At 54.2% G+C, this 17,772-nt stretch overlaps 5 protein-coding genes and 1 non-coding gene across 6 annotated transcripts; 3 read left to right on the forward strand and 3 right to left on the reverse strand.

Moving 5' to 3' along the window:
* Positions 1-482: 482 nt before the first annotated feature.
* Positions 483-1,859, reverse strand: N0V96_000101 (uncharacterized protein; the record flags this gene model as incomplete). The annotated part of the gene is made up of 1 exon (XM_053191756.2): positions 483-1,859. One exon carries the CDS (start codon positions 1,857-1,859, stop codon positions 483-485), a length of 1,377 nt encoding a protein of 458 aa, XP_053050840.1.
* Positions 1,860-3,476: 1,617 nt separating this feature from the next.
* N0V96_000102 lies at positions 3,477-3,591 on the forward strand. The gene has a single exon. It is a non-coding gene; the product is annotated as a tRNA-Leu (tRNA).
* Positions 3,592-4,546: 955 nt separating this feature from the next.
* On the forward strand, positions 4,547-5,549 carry N0V96_000103 (uncharacterized protein; the record flags this gene model as incomplete). Its single annotated transcript, XM_053191755.2, has 3 exons — positions 4,547-4,877; positions 4,972-5,306; positions 5,385-5,549. 3 exons carry the CDS (start codon positions 4,547-4,549, stop codon positions 5,547-5,549), a joined length of 831 nt encoding a protein of 276 aa, XP_053050839.2.
* Positions 5,550-6,297: 748 nt separating this feature from the next.
* On the forward strand, positions 6,298-8,766 carry MEF1 (Elongation factor G, mitochondrial; the record flags this gene model as incomplete). Its single annotated transcript, XM_053191754.2, has 2 exons — positions 6,298-8,639; positions 8,712-8,766. 2 exons carry the CDS (start codon positions 6,298-6,300, stop codon positions 8,764-8,766), a joined length of 2,397 nt encoding a protein of 798 aa, XP_053050838.2.
* A 2,144-nt stretch (positions 8,767-10,910) lies between these two features.
* On the reverse strand, positions 10,911-12,686 carry N0V96_000105 (uncharacterized protein; the record flags this gene model as incomplete). Its single annotated transcript, XM_065755831.1, has 2 exons — positions 10,911-12,111; positions 12,217-12,686. The coding sequence occupies 2 exons, from the start codon at positions 12,684-12,686 to the stop codon at positions 10,911-10,913; spliced, it is 1,671 nt and encodes a 556-aa protein (XP_065615071.1).
* A 2,301-nt stretch (positions 12,687-14,987) lies between these two features.
* N0V96_000106 (uncharacterized protein) lies at positions 14,988-17,260 on the reverse strand (the record flags this gene model as incomplete). The annotated part of the gene is made up of 4 exons (XM_065755832.1): positions 14,988-16,060; positions 16,113-16,143; positions 16,477-16,801; positions 17,253-17,260. 4 exons carry the CDS (start codon positions 17,258-17,260, stop codon positions 14,988-14,990), a joined length of 1,437 nt encoding a protein of 478 aa, XP_065615072.1.
* Positions 17,261-17,772: the final 512 nt, after the last annotated feature.

The following is a 17,772-nucleotide window of genomic DNA, read 5'->3' on the forward strand; positions in this document are numbered from 1 at the left end:
CTACGATGAGGTGGTTTCCGCGGTATATCGATGCTATTCCCAACGGCCGGTGGGGGGAGTTGTTTCCTCCGGAAGAAGAAGGCGACGGGGTGTTGCCTACGCGACGGGTGTGGGATTTGCATCAGGCTTGGGTGAGGAGGGTTGTGAACAAGGAGAGGTTGGTGTTTTATGATGTCAAGGAGGGGTGGGGGCCGGTGTGTGAGGCGTTGAGGAGGCCGGTGCCTGATGTGCCGTTTCCGAGGGTGAATGATGGGGATGCTATTGATAAGTTTGCTAGAGAGCAGATTATCAAGGGGTTGGTGAGGTGGGTAATGGTGTTGGGGAGCGTTGCGGTTGTAGGTGGTGGGTGGTGGTGGACAAGATGAGTATCGAGAAGAAGTTAATGACCGGAAGTAACAAATCTCATCTATTTGCAAAGGGGTATATAGTCTAACTACAAGAAATCTATCCGTCTATACTTCGTTACCCATCATTAACGACCCTCAAGCCTTCATATCCTTCCTCTCCCCCTTCAATTGAAAAATCTTTGCCGCGGTAAGCACCATCGACCCAACCGTCAACGCCGCCGCTCCATACCCGATCATGGACTGCCACGCGACGCCGCTATAATCACCCAAAATGGCACCAGCAATTGGCGTACCGATCAGGATGGCGATGCCCGCCACAAAATTAATCATGCCCATGCGCGTGCCGACTCGGCCGAGGTCAGGCGACAAGCTCACAATCACCGTCGGCGAAATGCTCACCATGCCTCCGGAAAACAACCCATACAAAATCGCAAACACGACGAGACCCGCCATATTGCGGATGCCGAGCCACGCAAACATGAGCACGGCCGAGCCCGCGGCGACCGAGATTTGCATGTACAATGCGCCGACCTTATCCGCGAGGTAATTCGGAATCACGCGGCCTGGGATGCTCCCCGCGCTCAGCAACGTGACAAAGTAGGAAGAAAAGTTTGCGGGGCCGATGTCGTGGCTGACGGCGAAGAGCTGGATGTAAAAATACGGCACGTACATGGCCAGGAACCCGACAAACGAACCCGCCATGACGAGCATGAAGGCCGGGTCGCGCAGCGCGGTGCGGTCGACGAGGGAGCGCTTGTGGCCCGAGGGCGGGAGGCGTGTATGCATGCTCACGGCGGGGATGACGGACAATCCCAGGAGAATAAAGGCCATGATGCGCGTGGCCCAGCCGAAGCCGATGCGGGGCTCGAGGTGGCCGAAGAGGATGGGGAAGCACATGCCCGCGATCGGGGAGCCCGTGGCCGCGAGACCGATGACGAGGGCGCGGCGGCGGTGGAAGTATTGGCTCAGGATGGCGGTGGAGGGGAGGAAGACGAGGCCGCAGCCCAGGCCTACGCATACGCCCTGCGCGAGGAGGACCTGCCAGTAGGTCGTGCAGAGGGAGGTCATGAACATGCCGAGGATGATGAGGGTGATGCCCGCCCAGAGGAGCTCGCGGAAGTAGCCTGCGTCATACAAGGGTCCCGAGATGGGGCCGACCATCATGAGGAGGGCCCCCTGGAGGGATCCGATCCAGGAGATGGCGGAGGGGGTGACGCCGGGGAGGGTGCGTTCGTAGTAGGTCTGGTAGACGCCAAAGGTGTTTACGAGGCCCCAGGTGTCGGCGAGGATGACCCAGGAGCCGAGGACTTGGATCCAGGCTTCGAGGCCGCCGTCTGGGACGGGGCCCGGAGTCGATGTTGTGAGGGGTTCGGCGCCGGCTGCGGAGGTTGCTTGGGGTTCCGGGTCGGCCGGGGCCGCTGGTGTGAGGGTTGTTTCGGAGGGGGTTGTTGAGCGAAGGTCCGGGCCGAAGCCGGACTTTTCGGTCGTGGTGTCGGTGTCTCGGACGGTCATTGTGGCAGGCGTAATCTGTGTTGTGTCTGCGTATGTTTGATTTGGCGGAAGCTGTTCAGACGGGTATATCTTGTTTGATATCCTTGGTTCGATGAGAGAGGCTGCTCAAGTACTTCTTGGCGAACCGACTTGTTGTCGTAACGCTAGGTGGCGATCTTTGGTCTGCAAGTTCCAGCGCGCTATTGCGACACGAATATCAAAGAGAGTGTCTCTGAGGATAGATTAGACATTAAGTATGTATATAAGCCCTGCATCAAGCGATCATGAATGGTGGGAGATCGCCGAAGATGGCCTTATGGTCGTTCCAAGCCGAGAAACTCAAATATAGACCGAGCAGCAGCAAGGAGAAGTAAGAAAACATGTGGCATGGATTAAAAATTCCATCGGTTAGCAGTGACGGCAAAAAGAGTAAAAGAGTGAATGCGAAAGCTGCGGCGTGGCGGACAGTGGACTAGACCATAGTCAGACCAGACCAGACCAGACCCCTTGACCGGATATAAACTTGGCTCGAAAGAGGCTGAAAATGGAGACCGCTCATTGCACCACCGAGGTCCACTCTTTCGTACACCATCCTTGGTGTTGGGTCCAGATTGGAAGGGTGCCGACAGGAAAAAAGGAGAAGACTTCCATGCAGAGAAAAAAGGATTATCAAAGGGCTCCGCCGCCACTGGGGTCCCGATAGGATGGCAGGCAGGCGGGAAGTGGTGGTGGGTGGAATCGGCGCGTGGTGCCGAACGGATGAGCCCGGCCAACACTAGACTGCTAGCTGACGACAGGGCGCTTGCGATGGGACAGCTCATCAAGCGTTGCTTTGCTGTTCATGTTGACACCGGTAAGGTTCTTGGAGTCTAGATATGCGGTGGTGGTGCATGATGTTGATGTTCTGAGATGGTATAGACTCGTCGCTGGACGGGTGTATCTGGTGAACGATGGTGCTGACACCGACATGAGAAGTTGCATGTTCGTCTGGAATTGATGCATATCGAACTCAGAACAGCAACAAGAAGCATCAAGAGATGCAATTCGCATCAACAGAGAAAGACTGAGATTGCCGACATCAACTCCCGCTCTGGAGCCGTCTCCGCTGTTTTGAATCCCACCGGGGGGCTCTGTGCTCCACGAGTCCACGATACGTCGATACCAAGAGGAAAGTGGAATGATTTTGGTCGACGACGATAGCGGCCCGATTGCTATCGAATTCGAGGGTCGGGGCCAGACATTTTTTTTCTTCTTGATCCATCTCGGCGCTTGCGCGATCGCCGAGGCCGGTGATCCACTCCGAAGGATGGATCATTTCCTTCATGGATGGACTTTGGATCCGAGATAAGGGCGGTCAGCGTCAGGTGTTAGGCCTAATGATGAGCGGCTTACATATTCAGATATTATTCAATGAAGTTGGCTTTTCGTGATGGGACGGTGATGTGAATAACGCCGTAATGGTAATGGTTTGGATGAAAGTTTGTCGATCCCGAAAGTCAAACAAGAGCTTATTTCGGCGAGCGGCTTATTAGCGGCTTAGCTTTTGCGCCGCCGACTCGGGACCACAGAAAGTAACTGGCTGTCGTAACAAGGGCGCTAGCTACTTATTTTGTTTTTCGACCCGCTGATTCATCAACAGGTAACTTGGCCGAGCGGTCTAAGGCGCCAGACTCAAGCTTCAAAAGCTTCATCCGTCTAACGGATGAGCATTCTGGTCTCGCAAGAGGCGTGAGTTCGAATCTCACAGTTATCATTTTGCTGTTTTTGCATGATGCAACGATGCATCTCTTGCTCCTCTGCCGTTTTATCACGTCGTCGTCCTTTCTGTTGTAATTGCTTTGATGAAATCCATCAATTGCTCCCAGTTTAAGGAGGAATCTCGGTACGTAAGTTTCTGAATGCATTCTTACAGAATATTGAAGATGAACTTTAGCCACCAAAACTTCGAGGTCCCTTCCAACCCTGCTGTATTCATCAAGCAGTTCTTACTCCAGATACTGGCTTTCAAGACTTATTGAAGCAGTTAGTCGTGCGATGCAAGCCTGAGTTTGGCTGATAATAATGTTTGCTGTTGTTGACAGAAACTCTCACCGAAAGGGGTCAAGAGTGGTCAACCCGTCAAAACCTTGGTGACATCCAACGTAGCCGGAATCTCGAATTCAATACAACTTCAAGTTTTCAAGATGCAAAATAATCAAAGATGATGAATGCGCCATGCAATCAAACAATCACCAACCAAAGCTCCGATCTCTTGGAAAATCCCCGACCCTGACAACCTAACCACCCCAACTGATGATTGACGCAGCCTGCACGGTCCACAGTCCCAAACATCCTCCCGCGCTCCGCTCACCTCATACACAAAGTGTCGGAGCTCCTTTCAAATCATCCAACGCGCCGCGCAACCACTCAATGAGGCATGCGCCGCCGCGCTCGACATCAGCCCAGGGCTCCCAGATGGTGGTGTTTCAAAACACAGAATGCAAGGGCGGCGGGTGAGGTTGCACAGTCGCCCCCTTCCCATAGTTAGCAACTTTGGCTGAGAGGTACTCGGAGACGTGACATTCTGCTGGACAGATTCTATACATAGTCCTTGACATTGCAAACCTCGAGTAATCAGGTCCATCATATCTACCTGCCATCTACTCGTCTGAATATTTCACATAATTCCCCTTTCTGATTACATATTCCCGAGAAACAGAGCTGGCGCTATGAAACCCAGCAATACACCCTACTCCGACGCCCGTCGTAAGGCAGACATCACCGACGATGCCATGACCGACGTCAGCGTATCGCTCCTCAGCGACGAGGGCAAGCCGTGGAAGCGGGCAGACATTGAAGACGGCAGACGCTCCCCATCATCACGAGCGAGTCGATGCGCAAAGACCCGGAACCTATTGCGACGCTGGCGCTGGCTGCTCGATACCTTTCTCCTGGTCGTCATCGTCGGCCTGCTTCTCGAGCGAAGGGGTCTCCAAACATCCAGCACACCAGACAAGCGTCTCGAGCCCGTCGGTGACCTCACAGGATTCGCACCCAAATGTACGCCAAGATGTCTTCCTTCGCTCACCAAGTCAAAGCTAACAACTTGACGCAACAGTCTCCCAGCAAATAACAACCTTCCATCCAACAACAGACTTTGTTCCCGACGACCCAAAAGCCCTCTTCACAAACGCAACCCTCCAGGAGCAGTGGCTCTCCATCGTACCCAAGGGCCTGGGCTACCTCGAAGTAAAGGACCCGAAAGCCCACGACAACCTCCCCGTCCCGCTACCCGAGTTCGCCCCACGCACCGTCTTCACGACCTCGATGACGCACCAGCTGCACTGCCTGTACGCCATCCTCGAGAGCTACGCGGGCATGGCCGTCAACGGCAGCGCCAACGTCGATATGCACTCGCATATTCCCGAGGGTACGGAGGGCGCGGAGGGCCCGTGGCATTTGCAGCATTGTTTTGAGTATTTGCGGCAGGTGAGTAGTGATGGTTTATTTTTTCTTTTTCTTTTCGAAATATGTCTGGTGGATGGAAACTAATCTTAGTTGGAATAGGCCATCATGTGCGCTGGCGATGTCGCGCTGGAAGGCACGCAGACGACGTTCCCGCCTGGGTTTACGGGTAGCGATGGATGGGATGCGAAGCACGTCTGCAAGGACTACAAGCAGGTGTACGACTACCTCGACAAGAACCGGGCTTTGGATGACCACTGGATTTGAGGATTATGTGTGGGTGAAGGGCGTTTGGTTGGTTAGAGGGATGGTTGGTTTGGGAAGGTTTTCTAGCGTTTTCACAAAAGATGGGCAATCAGGGGTACAGGATGGCGTTTAATAATCTGGAGGAATGTTGACGCATGAAGAAGCTTCGTGTTCATCTTTGGGCGGAATACTCTCATGAGTCTATCTCGTCTGATGCTCCGATTTGAAACCAAATGCTGTGCCCATGTTTTTCCTGACCTTGAAGCTCTGACAGCCAGGTCTGCATCGTGTAAAATCTGTACTTCTCCAGGCATCATGACATTATCCTAATTCACTTCAGAGCATCACAATGGTGTACTACATACCTACTCATATCGTGATTTAGTATACAGATATAAGCATTAGGTAAACACAACGGGACATGCTCCGGCCTCCACTTCCGGTGATTACCCGTTGAACCGGCCGGCGTAGGTAATCCCGATGCCGCGATTCGTCCACTGCCGGGCAGAGGACCCACCCCTCCACGAAAACACGTGCCTCCGCGACGGCGCGAAATCGGAATCCCTGTCACTCCCGTCCCCAAGAAAAAAAGTTTCGCCTGGGCAATTGGAAGACAGCAAGGCAAAAAAAAAAAAAAAAAAAGATGAGCCTCGTATCAGACCATTTGTCCCGAATGGATCCCGGCTCCCTTTTCCTGTGATATCTTTCCCCATTGCATATTCCCATCCGCCTCCCTTCTCCTTCCTCTTCCGCACACACATTGGTCACGATGAGGGCTCCACGAGCCGTCAGAGTGCCGAATGGCGGTCTCCTTGCAGGCGTAAAGCCTCAAGCCGATGCACGACACTTTAGCAGCTTCGCCGCCTGCGTAAAGAAGCAGTCCTCGACGACGACGACGACGACGACATGGAAGAAGAACTCCGTGCGCGCCTTCTCGACGACCCCGATGGTCAGGGACGCCGCCGCCGAGGCCCTCAAGATGGCCCAGGACAACGCCTCCACCCTCACCCCCGAGCTGGTCGCCGCCAAGATGAGCCCCGAGGAGGCCAAGCGCCTGTCGCGCGTGCGCAACATTGGTATCGCCGCCCACATTGACAGCGGAAAGACTACCGTCACTGAGCGCGTGCTCTTCTACTCGGGTCGTATCAAGGCCATCCACGAGGTCCGCGGCAAGGACTCGGTCGGCGCCAAGATGGACTCTATGGATCTCGAGAGAGAAAAGGGCATTACTATCCAGTCGGCTGCTACCTTCGCCGACTGGAAGAAGACGGAAGAAGGAAAAGAGGAAACCTACCACATCAACATCATCGATACACCCGGCCATATTGACTTCACCATTGAGGTCGAGCGCGCGCTCCGCGTCCTCGACGGTGCCGTCATGATTCTCTGTGCCGTCAGCGGCGTCCAGTCCCAGACCATCACCGTCGACCGTCAGATGAAGCGCTACAACGTCCCCCGCATCAGTTTTGTGAACAAGATGGACCGCATGGGTGCCAACCCCTGGAAGGCCGTCGAGCAGATCAACACCAAGCTCAAGATCCCCGCGGCCGCCATCCAGATCCCCATTGGCGCCGAGAACGAGTTCGAGGGCGTCATTGACCTGATTGAGCGAAAGGCACATTACTTTGAGGGCCCCCGTGGCACCGTTGTCCGCACCACCGACGTCCTCCCCGGAGGCTACAAGGACCTCGTCGAGGAGAAGCGCCAGGAGCTCATCGAGAAGCTTGCCGACGTCGACGACGAAATGACGGAGCTCTACCTCGAGGAACAAACGCCCACCAACGCCCAGATCAAGGCCGCCATCCGCCGCTCCACCATCGCCCTCAAGTTCTCCCCCGTCATGATGGGTTCCGCCCTCGCCGATAAGGGCATCCAGACCGTCTTGGACGCCGTCTGCGACTACCTTCCCAACCCGTCCGAGGTCGAGAACAAGGCCCTCGACAAGAAGCGCGATGAGGCCACCGTCAAGCTCGTCCCCTACAACTCGCTCCCCTTTGTCGGCCTCGCCTTCAAGCTCGAGGAGAACAACTACGGCCAGCTCACCTACATCCGCGTCTACCAGGGCAAGCTCCGCAAGGGCACCTACCTCTTCAACTCCCGCACCGACAAGAAGGTCCGCATCCCCCGCATCGTCCGCATGCACTCCAACGAGATGGAGGACGTCAACGAGGTCGGCGCCGGCGAGATCTGCGCCGTCTTCGGCGTCGACTGCGCCTCGGGCGACACCTTCACCGACGGTGGCCTCCCTTACACCATGTCCTCCATGTTCGTCCCCGACGCCGTCATGTCTCTCTCCATCAAGCCCAAGCGCACCAGCGACGCCGACAACTTCTCCAAAGCCATGAATCGTTTCCAGCGCGAGGACCCCACCTTCCGCCTGCACGTCGACGAGGAGTCCGAGGAGACAATCATCTCCGGCATGGGCGAGCTCCACCTCGAAATCTACGTCGAACGCCTCCGCCGCGAGTACAAGGTCGACTGCGAAACCGGCAAACCCCGCGTCGCCTACCGCGAGACCGTCTCCCGCAAGACAGAGTACGACTTCCTCCTCCGCAGACAATCCGGTGGCCCCGGAGACTACGCCCGCGTCGCCGGCTGGATCGAGCCCCACGACGACCCGGAGGCCAACTTCTTCGAGACCCAGGTCGTCGGCGGCACCATCCCGGACAAGTACCTCACCGCCTGCTCAAAGGGTTTCGAAGAGGCCGCCCTCAAGGGCCCCCTCCTCGGCCACAAGGTCATTGGCACAAAGATGATTGTCAACGACGGCTCCACCCACGTCACGGATTCCTCCGATTTCGCCTTCAACCTCGCCACGCAAATGGCTTTCCGCAAGGCCTTTGATGACGCCGGCGGTCAGGTCCTCGAGCCCCTCATGAAGACCACCATTACCGCGCCCAACGAGTTCCAGGGTAACATCATCATGCTCATGAACAAGCGCAACGCCACCATTCACGACACCGAGGTCGGCACCGAGGATTTCACCCTCATTGCCGACTGCAGTCTCAATGCCATGTTCGGCTTCAGTTCCCAGCTCCGCGCCGCGACCCAGGGCAAGGGCGAGTTCGGTATGGAGTTTAGCCACTACGCCGCCGCTCCTCCTCATCTTCAGTACGTTGACTCCCAAGACTTAACCCCCCACTTAACATTGCTCCGATCAAAGATTACTAACAACCTCTACAGAAAGGAGCTCTGCGCCAACTACCAGAAGGAGTTGGAGGCCAAGCGCACCAAATAAGCCACTGATGAAGAACTTCGCCCCCTTTCTGTTTGGGGGAGAATCTTTGCATCCGAAAATGTGGTGACAAAACCATGGCACCCAAGTGCTACCCGTGTATCAACATCGATGCCCCCCTTCCTCGTCAGCGAATCCTTGATCAAATCGCGCGAACCGGAAACGGAGGGGGCTCGTACGTCGCCTGTTTGGGCGGGCGTATGTAAACGTGTATATCTAATGTCACGTCAGGAATCTTTTTTGTAGAAAAGCCTCGACGTAAAAGGAAAAAAATCCAACCCTTCTGTAGGACCTTGTAAGAAAAGAAAGACAGGGTGTATAGGGGTAACGCGATTTATGATAGAACTAGACTTTGAAACAATACAAGCCTCGTCTTCTCTCCCATATCCTATTCTTTGCTTCTCACTGTCTGTAGCCTTGCGTGTGCGCCTTGAAGGAATAGAGACGGTGAAACTGTCTGGCCCTCCTGTACTGACGATCCCATTTCGCGCCTCAGACGGCCCGTTTGACCTGCCTCTCGGATGGCATCGTCGACTTCCGTCTCCTCGGACGTTTTACTACAGCCGAGCTGGACCTCTCGCTCGTATGCCAGTAATACGGCGACGTTGGCTTTTCAGGAGCACTCAGAAGGGCGTCTACATCCACATTGTCAGCAAAATCGTTCGTCTTAACCCCCCTAATTCTCGGGTTTTGTTTGTGTTCATTGTCATCCTCACAAATCACACCAGGAACCCATCCAACAGTAGTTAATACAACCGCAACCACAACCCTTTTATCAACCTTCCGCCCCGACGCTCCGCGGTATACAGCTACAGGCGGACACGCAATCGCAATAATGCTCTCCCCATCGATGCGACAACAACGGCATCGCAGGCAAAGGCTCAGAGACAGGCATCCTGAGGTCGTATTCGTCGGGCGCGAGGGCGTGGGGGGTAAGGTGATGATGTAGCGAACGACACTGCCGCGTTCAGATCGCGAGGCTGTTCTCGAGAGAAGCGAGGAGGGTGTGTGATTGCTGAGGCTGGGGTGGGAGGACAAGATGCGTTTGACGGTGGATTGGGTGCCGAACCAGAGGGTGCGGAGGCTGGTTGATTTGCTTTTGGTGCTTGCTGGGGATGATGTCCCTGTGGAAGACATGGCTGACGGATGCTTTGATGGTGCAGGTTTTGTAGGATGTCTTGGGAGGATTCGGTTGTCTTTTACGCGTGCAGTAGGCGGGTTGTTGGCAGCGGACGATACATGGATACCTGCCAAATGTTGAGAAAGGTCCTGGGTCGTCACTGCATGAGCGGGACATGGTGTAGTAACCAGCACTTCCCTTTCCAGAGGGGGTTAACATTCACTCAAGGTATCTTATTTGACTCACTTCTATGAAATCCACCTGGAGCCTGAACGTTCGGGTTGTTGACGATATACGCGATACACCTCCAGCGCTCGTCATATAGCCATAACCCCCCCAGCCCAATTTCTCAAACAGACTTGTTTTTGACCGCAGTAGAAGTCAATCAGTACATGCTAAAATGAAGACCGGCTTCACCATTTGAAATCTCAAGGTACCTTAGTGACGGTCAACAGCGGCATTCCGAAACACGAATATCTCCTGTGGCTGGCACATCCACTTCGCCGTGATTCTCCGCCGAACACCGAAGATCGACATAACTACCCCCGCTCAACCTTAAAATTCTAAAAAGAAATCCTTGGCCGGGGCCAGGCGACACGCCAGGGTGAATGCAGCGGACTTGGAGAATCTAGGGGTTCATGCACCCCAAGTGCAAAAAAGATGCATCGTGCGGGGGAGAGAACCCACGTTGCGTTCTCGGACTTCGATTTCCGAATTGGGCTCCTGGGCAATCCCGAACTGTCGGTTCTCGGATGGGAATGATCATGGTGTCAGGCTGGATAGATGACGGGGAGCGGTCGTCTCAGACGGATAGAAACCATATCGTAGGAATGGGAGTCACAGAAGCTGAAGCCGTTATTGAATCTGAATCGTAAAGAGAGCCGAGTTACCAGAAAGCAAATCTCAAGTATTATACTGATAGCCCACTAACTGTCTATCGCAAGAGGACGAGAGTGAGCATTATCTCACCTCTCCCTGTGTACATCAATTCGTCAAGTCATCATTTTACCCTCAATTCATACAAATCTTAAGCGGCACACTCCGCCAGCTCCCCTTCCCTCAACGCATCAAGCAAAACTCTCGCCGTATCCCGATCCCCACGATCCTCACCAGATCCCGGCGCAGCAGAGTGCTGCGTAAGCTCGTTCCACGCCGTCTCAATCCACCCTCCGGGTCCATCATGCCCCGGCATCCCGTCAAAGTACATGCCGTCAAAGTCGCCAGCAGCTACGTTTGCAGACTGATCATCCAGCGGAAACGCGGCAAGTACCTCGGCCGCCAGACCATCGATCCCTTCCGACGGCGGGCGGTCTGCCATGTTGACGTCGCAGCTGCTTTGGTATTCCGCCCCGGTGCGTGGTGATGTGTCGTCCGTGACACTGTCCTGGCTGTGGCTGCCGGCAGATGTCGGCGAGGTGGAGTCCTCGTCTGACGGGATGGCTGTCACGTTCCCCGGTGGCTGCATCCGGAACAGGTTCACCCTCATCGCTGCGGCGTCAAAGTCCGTCATACGATCTGTGGCGTGCTCTGCCGGCTCGGAGAAGCCCCCGCTCGTATCCCTGCTCGCGTCCCTACTCTCGTTCCTCTTCCGTTCGAGGAGCGCCTTGAGCGGATTGAAGCCGCCCGTGAAGAGGCCGCGAAGACTGACTGGGAAGTCCCCGTCTTCGGGTAGCCGTCCTTTGCTAAGTGACAGATCCATCGTCAGGGCTAGGCGGAGATAGGAGCTTGGTTGGGAGGCGAGAATGTCGGTCCAATCTGCAATGACTGCGCCGCCGGGGGTTGCGTTCGCGGAATCCCCCGGTGCTGGCGATTCGATTTGTGCTAGATTGACAATGTGTCGAATCGTCTCGCTGACCCAGTCAACGCCGTCGTATTGTGGTTGGTATGTTTTCATGGCTTCTATGAGAATGTTGAGGCGATGTTGCTTAAGCGCCGATTGCGTGTTGGGGTCGAAGGATCGTGAAGAGGCAGATAGCTTCACGTCGAGGATGTGCAGGACCAACGGCAACGCGGTACACGCCACAGCACTGATGGGCAGCCAGCGTGCGAGACGAAGATGGATTAGTTCCTTGAGACACTCTGTTACCCCGGAAGCGGCATCCTGAAGCTCGTGTCGGTTCTCTCCAATGATGATTAGATCGGAGGTCGGGATGGCGTTGAAAGATGGCGCTGCGGCGGTGATGGCGAGGTGAAGGACTTCGTGGTGACTGAGGACCACTCGAGAGGAACTGAGCGGATGTTAGTAAGTGTCAGTGGGTTGAATCCAAACAAGGACTTACTGATAGTACATGTACATCAAATTGGTGTACAATATCACTGAGTCGTGTTGGAACTCGTTCCCTGGTGCCTTCATCCTCGCGACAGAACCGCCACCAAACATGGGAAACCGCATCGTCACGCCCTTATACCATCTCTGTAACGCAACTTTACACACTCGCACCTTGTCCTGTTCCTCGGCTCGCATCTCTCTGCCCCAGCCAGGCCTGTCGTCCAGCGGGAAAACCAGGATGAGGATATCGGTCAGCACAACACACAGCTCCACCAGTTGCTCCAAGATCTCAGCCAAGCACCGCTTTGTGCCTGGGTTATACACTCTACTCCTCTCAATCTCATCCGCCAAGTCCGAATAGCCAAGACTCTCATTCGCATCAAAAGTGAAATGACTCCGCGTGATCTGCAGACTACGACGGAGACCTAGGCCGACAATTCGATCGCGAATGATACAGCACCACCAGAGACGCTTGAGGAGGTTGCGCTTCTTGGGAGATGCTGTGCGAGTGGCATAGTGGTGGGCTTCGACCATTTTCGCATTTTGAATCGCGATGGAGAGCCAGGCTGTATTCGATTTGCGGAAAGCCGGTGAGGTAGGCGAAGACCAGAAGGAGAGGAGAAGGGAAGCCTGTGAGATTGCGAGGGGAGATGATTCGGATTCGAGGTCGTAAAGAAGCTTGGCACGTCTGTAGAAAGCGGCGCGGCAGGCTCGAACGGTCGGAAAACCAAGTGTCTTAATAGTCTGGCGGGAGACAAACTAGTTGATGTCAGAATTGCGCCCCGAAAAGCTGTGGGATTGGATGGATAACGTACGTTACAACAAGCGAACAGCATTGCCTGGAAGACGAGCAGTGAGAGCTTTTCGCCAGGCACGTAGCCGGTGGGATTCACGCAATAAAGATCCCAAAAGTCGCCCTCATGGATCATTGGCAGCAATGGGTGGACATGCAGGAAGTATTGCTGAACAAACTCGTCTAGTATGGCGCGTGTTGGTACCCGGAGACATCCCTGGAGCTCCAAATAGTTCACATCCTGTGGCGGTATTCCGTGAAGATTGCCCAATGCCAAGAATGGGTAAAAAGAGTATGTAACGTCAATCCCCATTGTGTTCTGTTGGCTAGCGGTGTATGGCGTCGTGAATGGCTGATTGTTCAACGGCAAGGAATTGGAAGGAAAAGCTTCGTACGTGCTCGTCGACGCGACCGAAGGCCTGGCGTGGTGACGACTTGGCTTTGGTTGCTCATTCTGGGCATGGCTGTCATTAATCACCGGGCTCTTTGGTCGATCGGTGGCCGTTGGTATTGTGATGTCGTCGCCGTGTGAATGGTTGCAGGTTTGGGCCTGGGCGTCTGATTCGTTTGAGGGAACTGGCCGAGAGTCGTCACTCGTTGCTGCGATGGGATCTACGACAAGAAGTGGCTCGCCGGCCTCTGCGTCGTACTGCGGATATGCGCCTTCTGCATTGTCGCCGCCATCTCTTTGTTGCGCTCTTCGACTGTTCGCTGGGTTAGTATTACCAACAGGACGGAACAAGAACACAGCTACTCACAAGCGTGACGCGCGCCCGGTAACTACACAGTTCTCACTGTCGAGATAGCAGTTCATGCATGGGCGACCTCGCTGAGACACGTCGCATCTCACTTTGCGAGCGCGACATGATAGACAGGCTTTTGGTGCGCGCTTGCGGACTTTGGTTTGCGACTTGGGCTTGGAGATTTCGGGAGGTGTGGTCTCAGATGCCATTATCTAGACTTTGGATCGCGCAAGGAGGGTTGTTCACTGGGGTCCGCAAGATAAGGGATTGGAGCGAGGGGAAGCTCGTCTACGGAGACTGAGTACGGGACCAGATGACGCGAAAAGAGAGTTGAAAATGTTGAGATTCCCAGACCTGGACTCAGCGACTTGACCGAAGACGGAAGACGGGAACACTTTGCGGGGTGTGGGGAAGAGGGGAAAGGCTTGCAGGGCAACTCTGGAGTCGATATTCTGGGGTCTGGAGCCGTCGACGATCCTTTGACGCTAGATGTCTGGGGACGGCATGGTGGTGGACACGAAGACACGGAGGTCGAGCCTGAGTTGGCATCCTACAGGGCCGGAGCTGTGACCAAGGGGAAGCTATCATCCAAGCCTGGGGCCGGGCATGTATCGGAATGATCGGAATTGGTCCTTTCTCTCTCCCTCCCTCTCTCATTCTCATACTCTGACTCGTCTCTTCCGCCGACTTGGCACAAACACTAATGATCTGTAATCCGCTCACCCTCTCAGCGAACTGCATGCCGAACGGGTAGTGCTTTACATTGGACATGGGGCTAGAACTTGGGGCCGAGGACTGCGAAACTGCAAAGTGGAGGGTTGAATTTGACATGGCAAATGAGAGTCAGTCAATTTCACGAAACTCCTTTGCCGACCACCTCTGCCGAGTCGCCGCGGCGACTTACGGTCACTTAACACAGAACTCCACAAGAGCTCGGCGATGCAGACCAATCAAACATGACGAACCTGTTCCCCGACTGACGGCTGGGGTCGAGTCATTAGCGTCATCATGAACGGTGAGCCCCGAGCTTTCGGAGGTCTTCCGCACAGCCATGTCAGGGACCACAGAACGCGGAATTAAAGAGAGACACACACCTCGCAGACTGACACTCTTTTACGTCAATTGCCCTTGTTCATTGACGGAGCTTTTAGGATGAAATGGTGTATCGTATCAATGCGTACCACCGCCAGTTCTGACTTCTGACTAGAACAGCGACGATGCTTCTCAGTCAGAATCAGATTCGGACGACGACGAAGACGAAGAAGAAGACGACCCCTCGCTCTCGATTGGCTTGAACACCTAGTCGCCATCATCTTCCCTCAATAAGCACACATTGACATTACCGACAGCTACATCCAGTCCGTTGGGCACATCCATGCCATCGCCGACCTTTGCGAGAATCGAGGCATCGATCCGACAGAAGAGCATTGGCAACGAATCGCTTTTCCACACCGATATGCCGTCGCGAGCGCCTCTGATGATGGTATGCAAGAGGTAGTAGATACTGATTATGATGAGGCCTGTTGGGAACAGCATCCACAGCCAGTCTACCATAATGACCTGCACCATCTCATACGCTCGTCCGGTATATCGATGTCGGTCCTTGTCCCGAATCTCGCCGTGGAGTCGCACCTCATTCGTCAGACTGATGCTAAATCGGTTAATCCATTCCGGTAGTTTTTCTCTCGCGTTGTAGATCCCTTCGGCCCAATCTGACGAAAAGTTGATAATGGTGTATTGTTTCTCGTACGTGGTTTCGACAAGCGGGTCAACGAACCTCCGCAAGGCAGCCAGCGCTTTTTTGGAAATACTGTACCTGGACTCTGGCGCAACATTCATGTCTTTTGCCGGAATATCAACAAAGACGTACTCATCGCCGTGCGCGCTGTTGCCCAGTTCAAACCGCGTTGTGTTCCAGCTCATAGTGAGCTTTTGCTTAAGCTGGCTTTCGGTGATCGTAAAGTTAAAGCTCTTCATGCAGAACCACAAGGCGCATTCCTGGGCAATACTTTTCGTCCCTCGCTTGTTTTTCATGACCCATAGGACATCGAAGACGGATATGTATGTTTGCGTCGTGGAGTTCATTCGGTGGATGATGCCCTCCGAAGCTGCCGTCTTGAATCGCTCGGTGGTTGGTGCATTTCGGCTGATTTCCACTGATGTGCCTCTGGGCAAACTGTACCGGCACGTCTGCGATTTGTCGGTACACATAGTCCTTATGTCTAGGGGGTTGCACTCGCCGCATACTGCCAGCGTTGGCACGATGGGCCACGTGCAGTTCACCCCAGAGCATTCGAGATCAAGGTTCTTGACATCCACGGATAGAATACCGCTGTATACGGCGGCTTTGGTGGATACGTTGAGAGCCGGTACTGCTACGTGTTAGTGAGTGATACATGTGTCAAGCGACGCATCACCACTTACGCGGGTCAAGGCCCCGGGAGACAGTGTAGTCCTACAAATCGCTTCTCTCGGGCGCTGCGACTTCGGGTTTATCGAGGCTTAGTCGTGGCTGGCCCTCGTACCGGTAGAGCTGCTGGGAGGATGCCTCCAATCCATGGACAAGAATAACGATCAAGGCGCCAATGCAAGCAAGATGTCTGGGACGCTATCAATCAGCATGATATTCCGGGCAAAAGAGAATAGGGGCATCATTGCGCTACCTTCCTCTCAGTCGCCACAAGAGATACAAGCTGCCCCAAAGCCCGCGCGAAGCCTCGTCGTATATCTTGAAGTCTTCCAACCTGGCTCGACTGTCATTGGTGCGACGTTGCCGGGCTTCAGATACCCAAATCCAGGCAGATTGACTTATAGAGGTCTCGACAATTCCGCTCATGGCGACGCGAACGCAAGTGAACATAGCTACAATGATGACATCGAAGTCGAGGTCGCCATTCATCAGTTGGGGAATCGGCTGCTGGTCGTAATTCTTGAAGATGATGCCGAGGACGATGGCTCCGATGACGCAGACTGCAACCAGGCGGTATTCGTCATTCCACCATTTGTATATAGACTTGTAGTCGCTCTTGGGAAGGGGCCGCGGGGGTCCTTCTTCCGTGTTATCGTCATCGTCGACCGCGCCATCGTGTTCGATCTGCTGGAACTTGACTCGTCTTTGAAGGGTCTTACATGAGCGGGAACTAGTAGCTGAGGATCGAGAGGAGGGTATGTCGTTCGACATGGAGAAGGACAAAGGTGTGTTTAATTCTAAATATACTCAAAAACAGGCTTATAAAAGGGATTTGGTCAGATATGACCTATCAATAGAGGAAGGATGAAATGCAACGAGATTGACTGATGCCCGATGCCAAGGTTGATGGTCGAGGGCGCGGTAAGATGAATGGATGATGTTAGAGGGAGCGTTCGAGTTGCAGCATCTTGCGCCGGGCCCCCCGGGCTCCTGTCCATGGTCTCTGCGCAAGGTCAGGTACCTGCCTACCTCAACCGAGTGATGTTCCTGAGCAGGAGCGTTCCATTTCATCATTCGAGTTGCGCCTTCTCTTGGACTCGACTTTCATAAAGGGAAGAATGGCATCTCGGGGTTCAAGCCACACCTCCACTTACACGAACATGTGGCTGATGTTGAGGGAGCTTCAATGAGGGGTCGCGATAAGGCACAGGGGGGAAGGGGCCAATAAGATGATGACGTCGACCTACCTTTTGAAGAGAGGCAGGAAATACTCGCCTTTTGAAGAAAGGCAGGAAGTACTCTACTTTTTCCTTTGAGGAGACAAGAATGATTATTTCACACCATTGTCTAGTCGATTGTCAAGTCAATTGTTTAACGGAGCCACATTTCTAAGACAACGATGCATACTTCATCACTTTTTCGTGTTTCCTTCCTGCTCCTCCACATCAATGGTGGGGCTGCTTGGAAGGTCCCCCATCCGGCATTTGACAACCTCCAGTCACCTCATAGCCATCAAGTACCATTGGGCATAGATAACGATGATGACTTGAACATCTACGGCGCTACATCATTTGCCGGTCTAAGAACGTTTGCCAACATGCCCTTTGTAGACTGCTTCTCTGACGAGCGCGCGGAGGGCCATAAGTATGATATTGCGGTCTTCGGTGCGTCACA

This window comes from Colletotrichum fioriniae, assembly GCF_027942845.1.
Source record: "Colletotrichum fioriniae strain IMI 355084 chromosome Unknown scaffold_1, whole genome shotgun sequence".
Lineage (NCBI taxonomy): Eukaryota > Fungi > Ascomycota > Sordariomycetes > Glomerellales > Glomerellaceae > Colletotrichum > Colletotrichum fioriniae.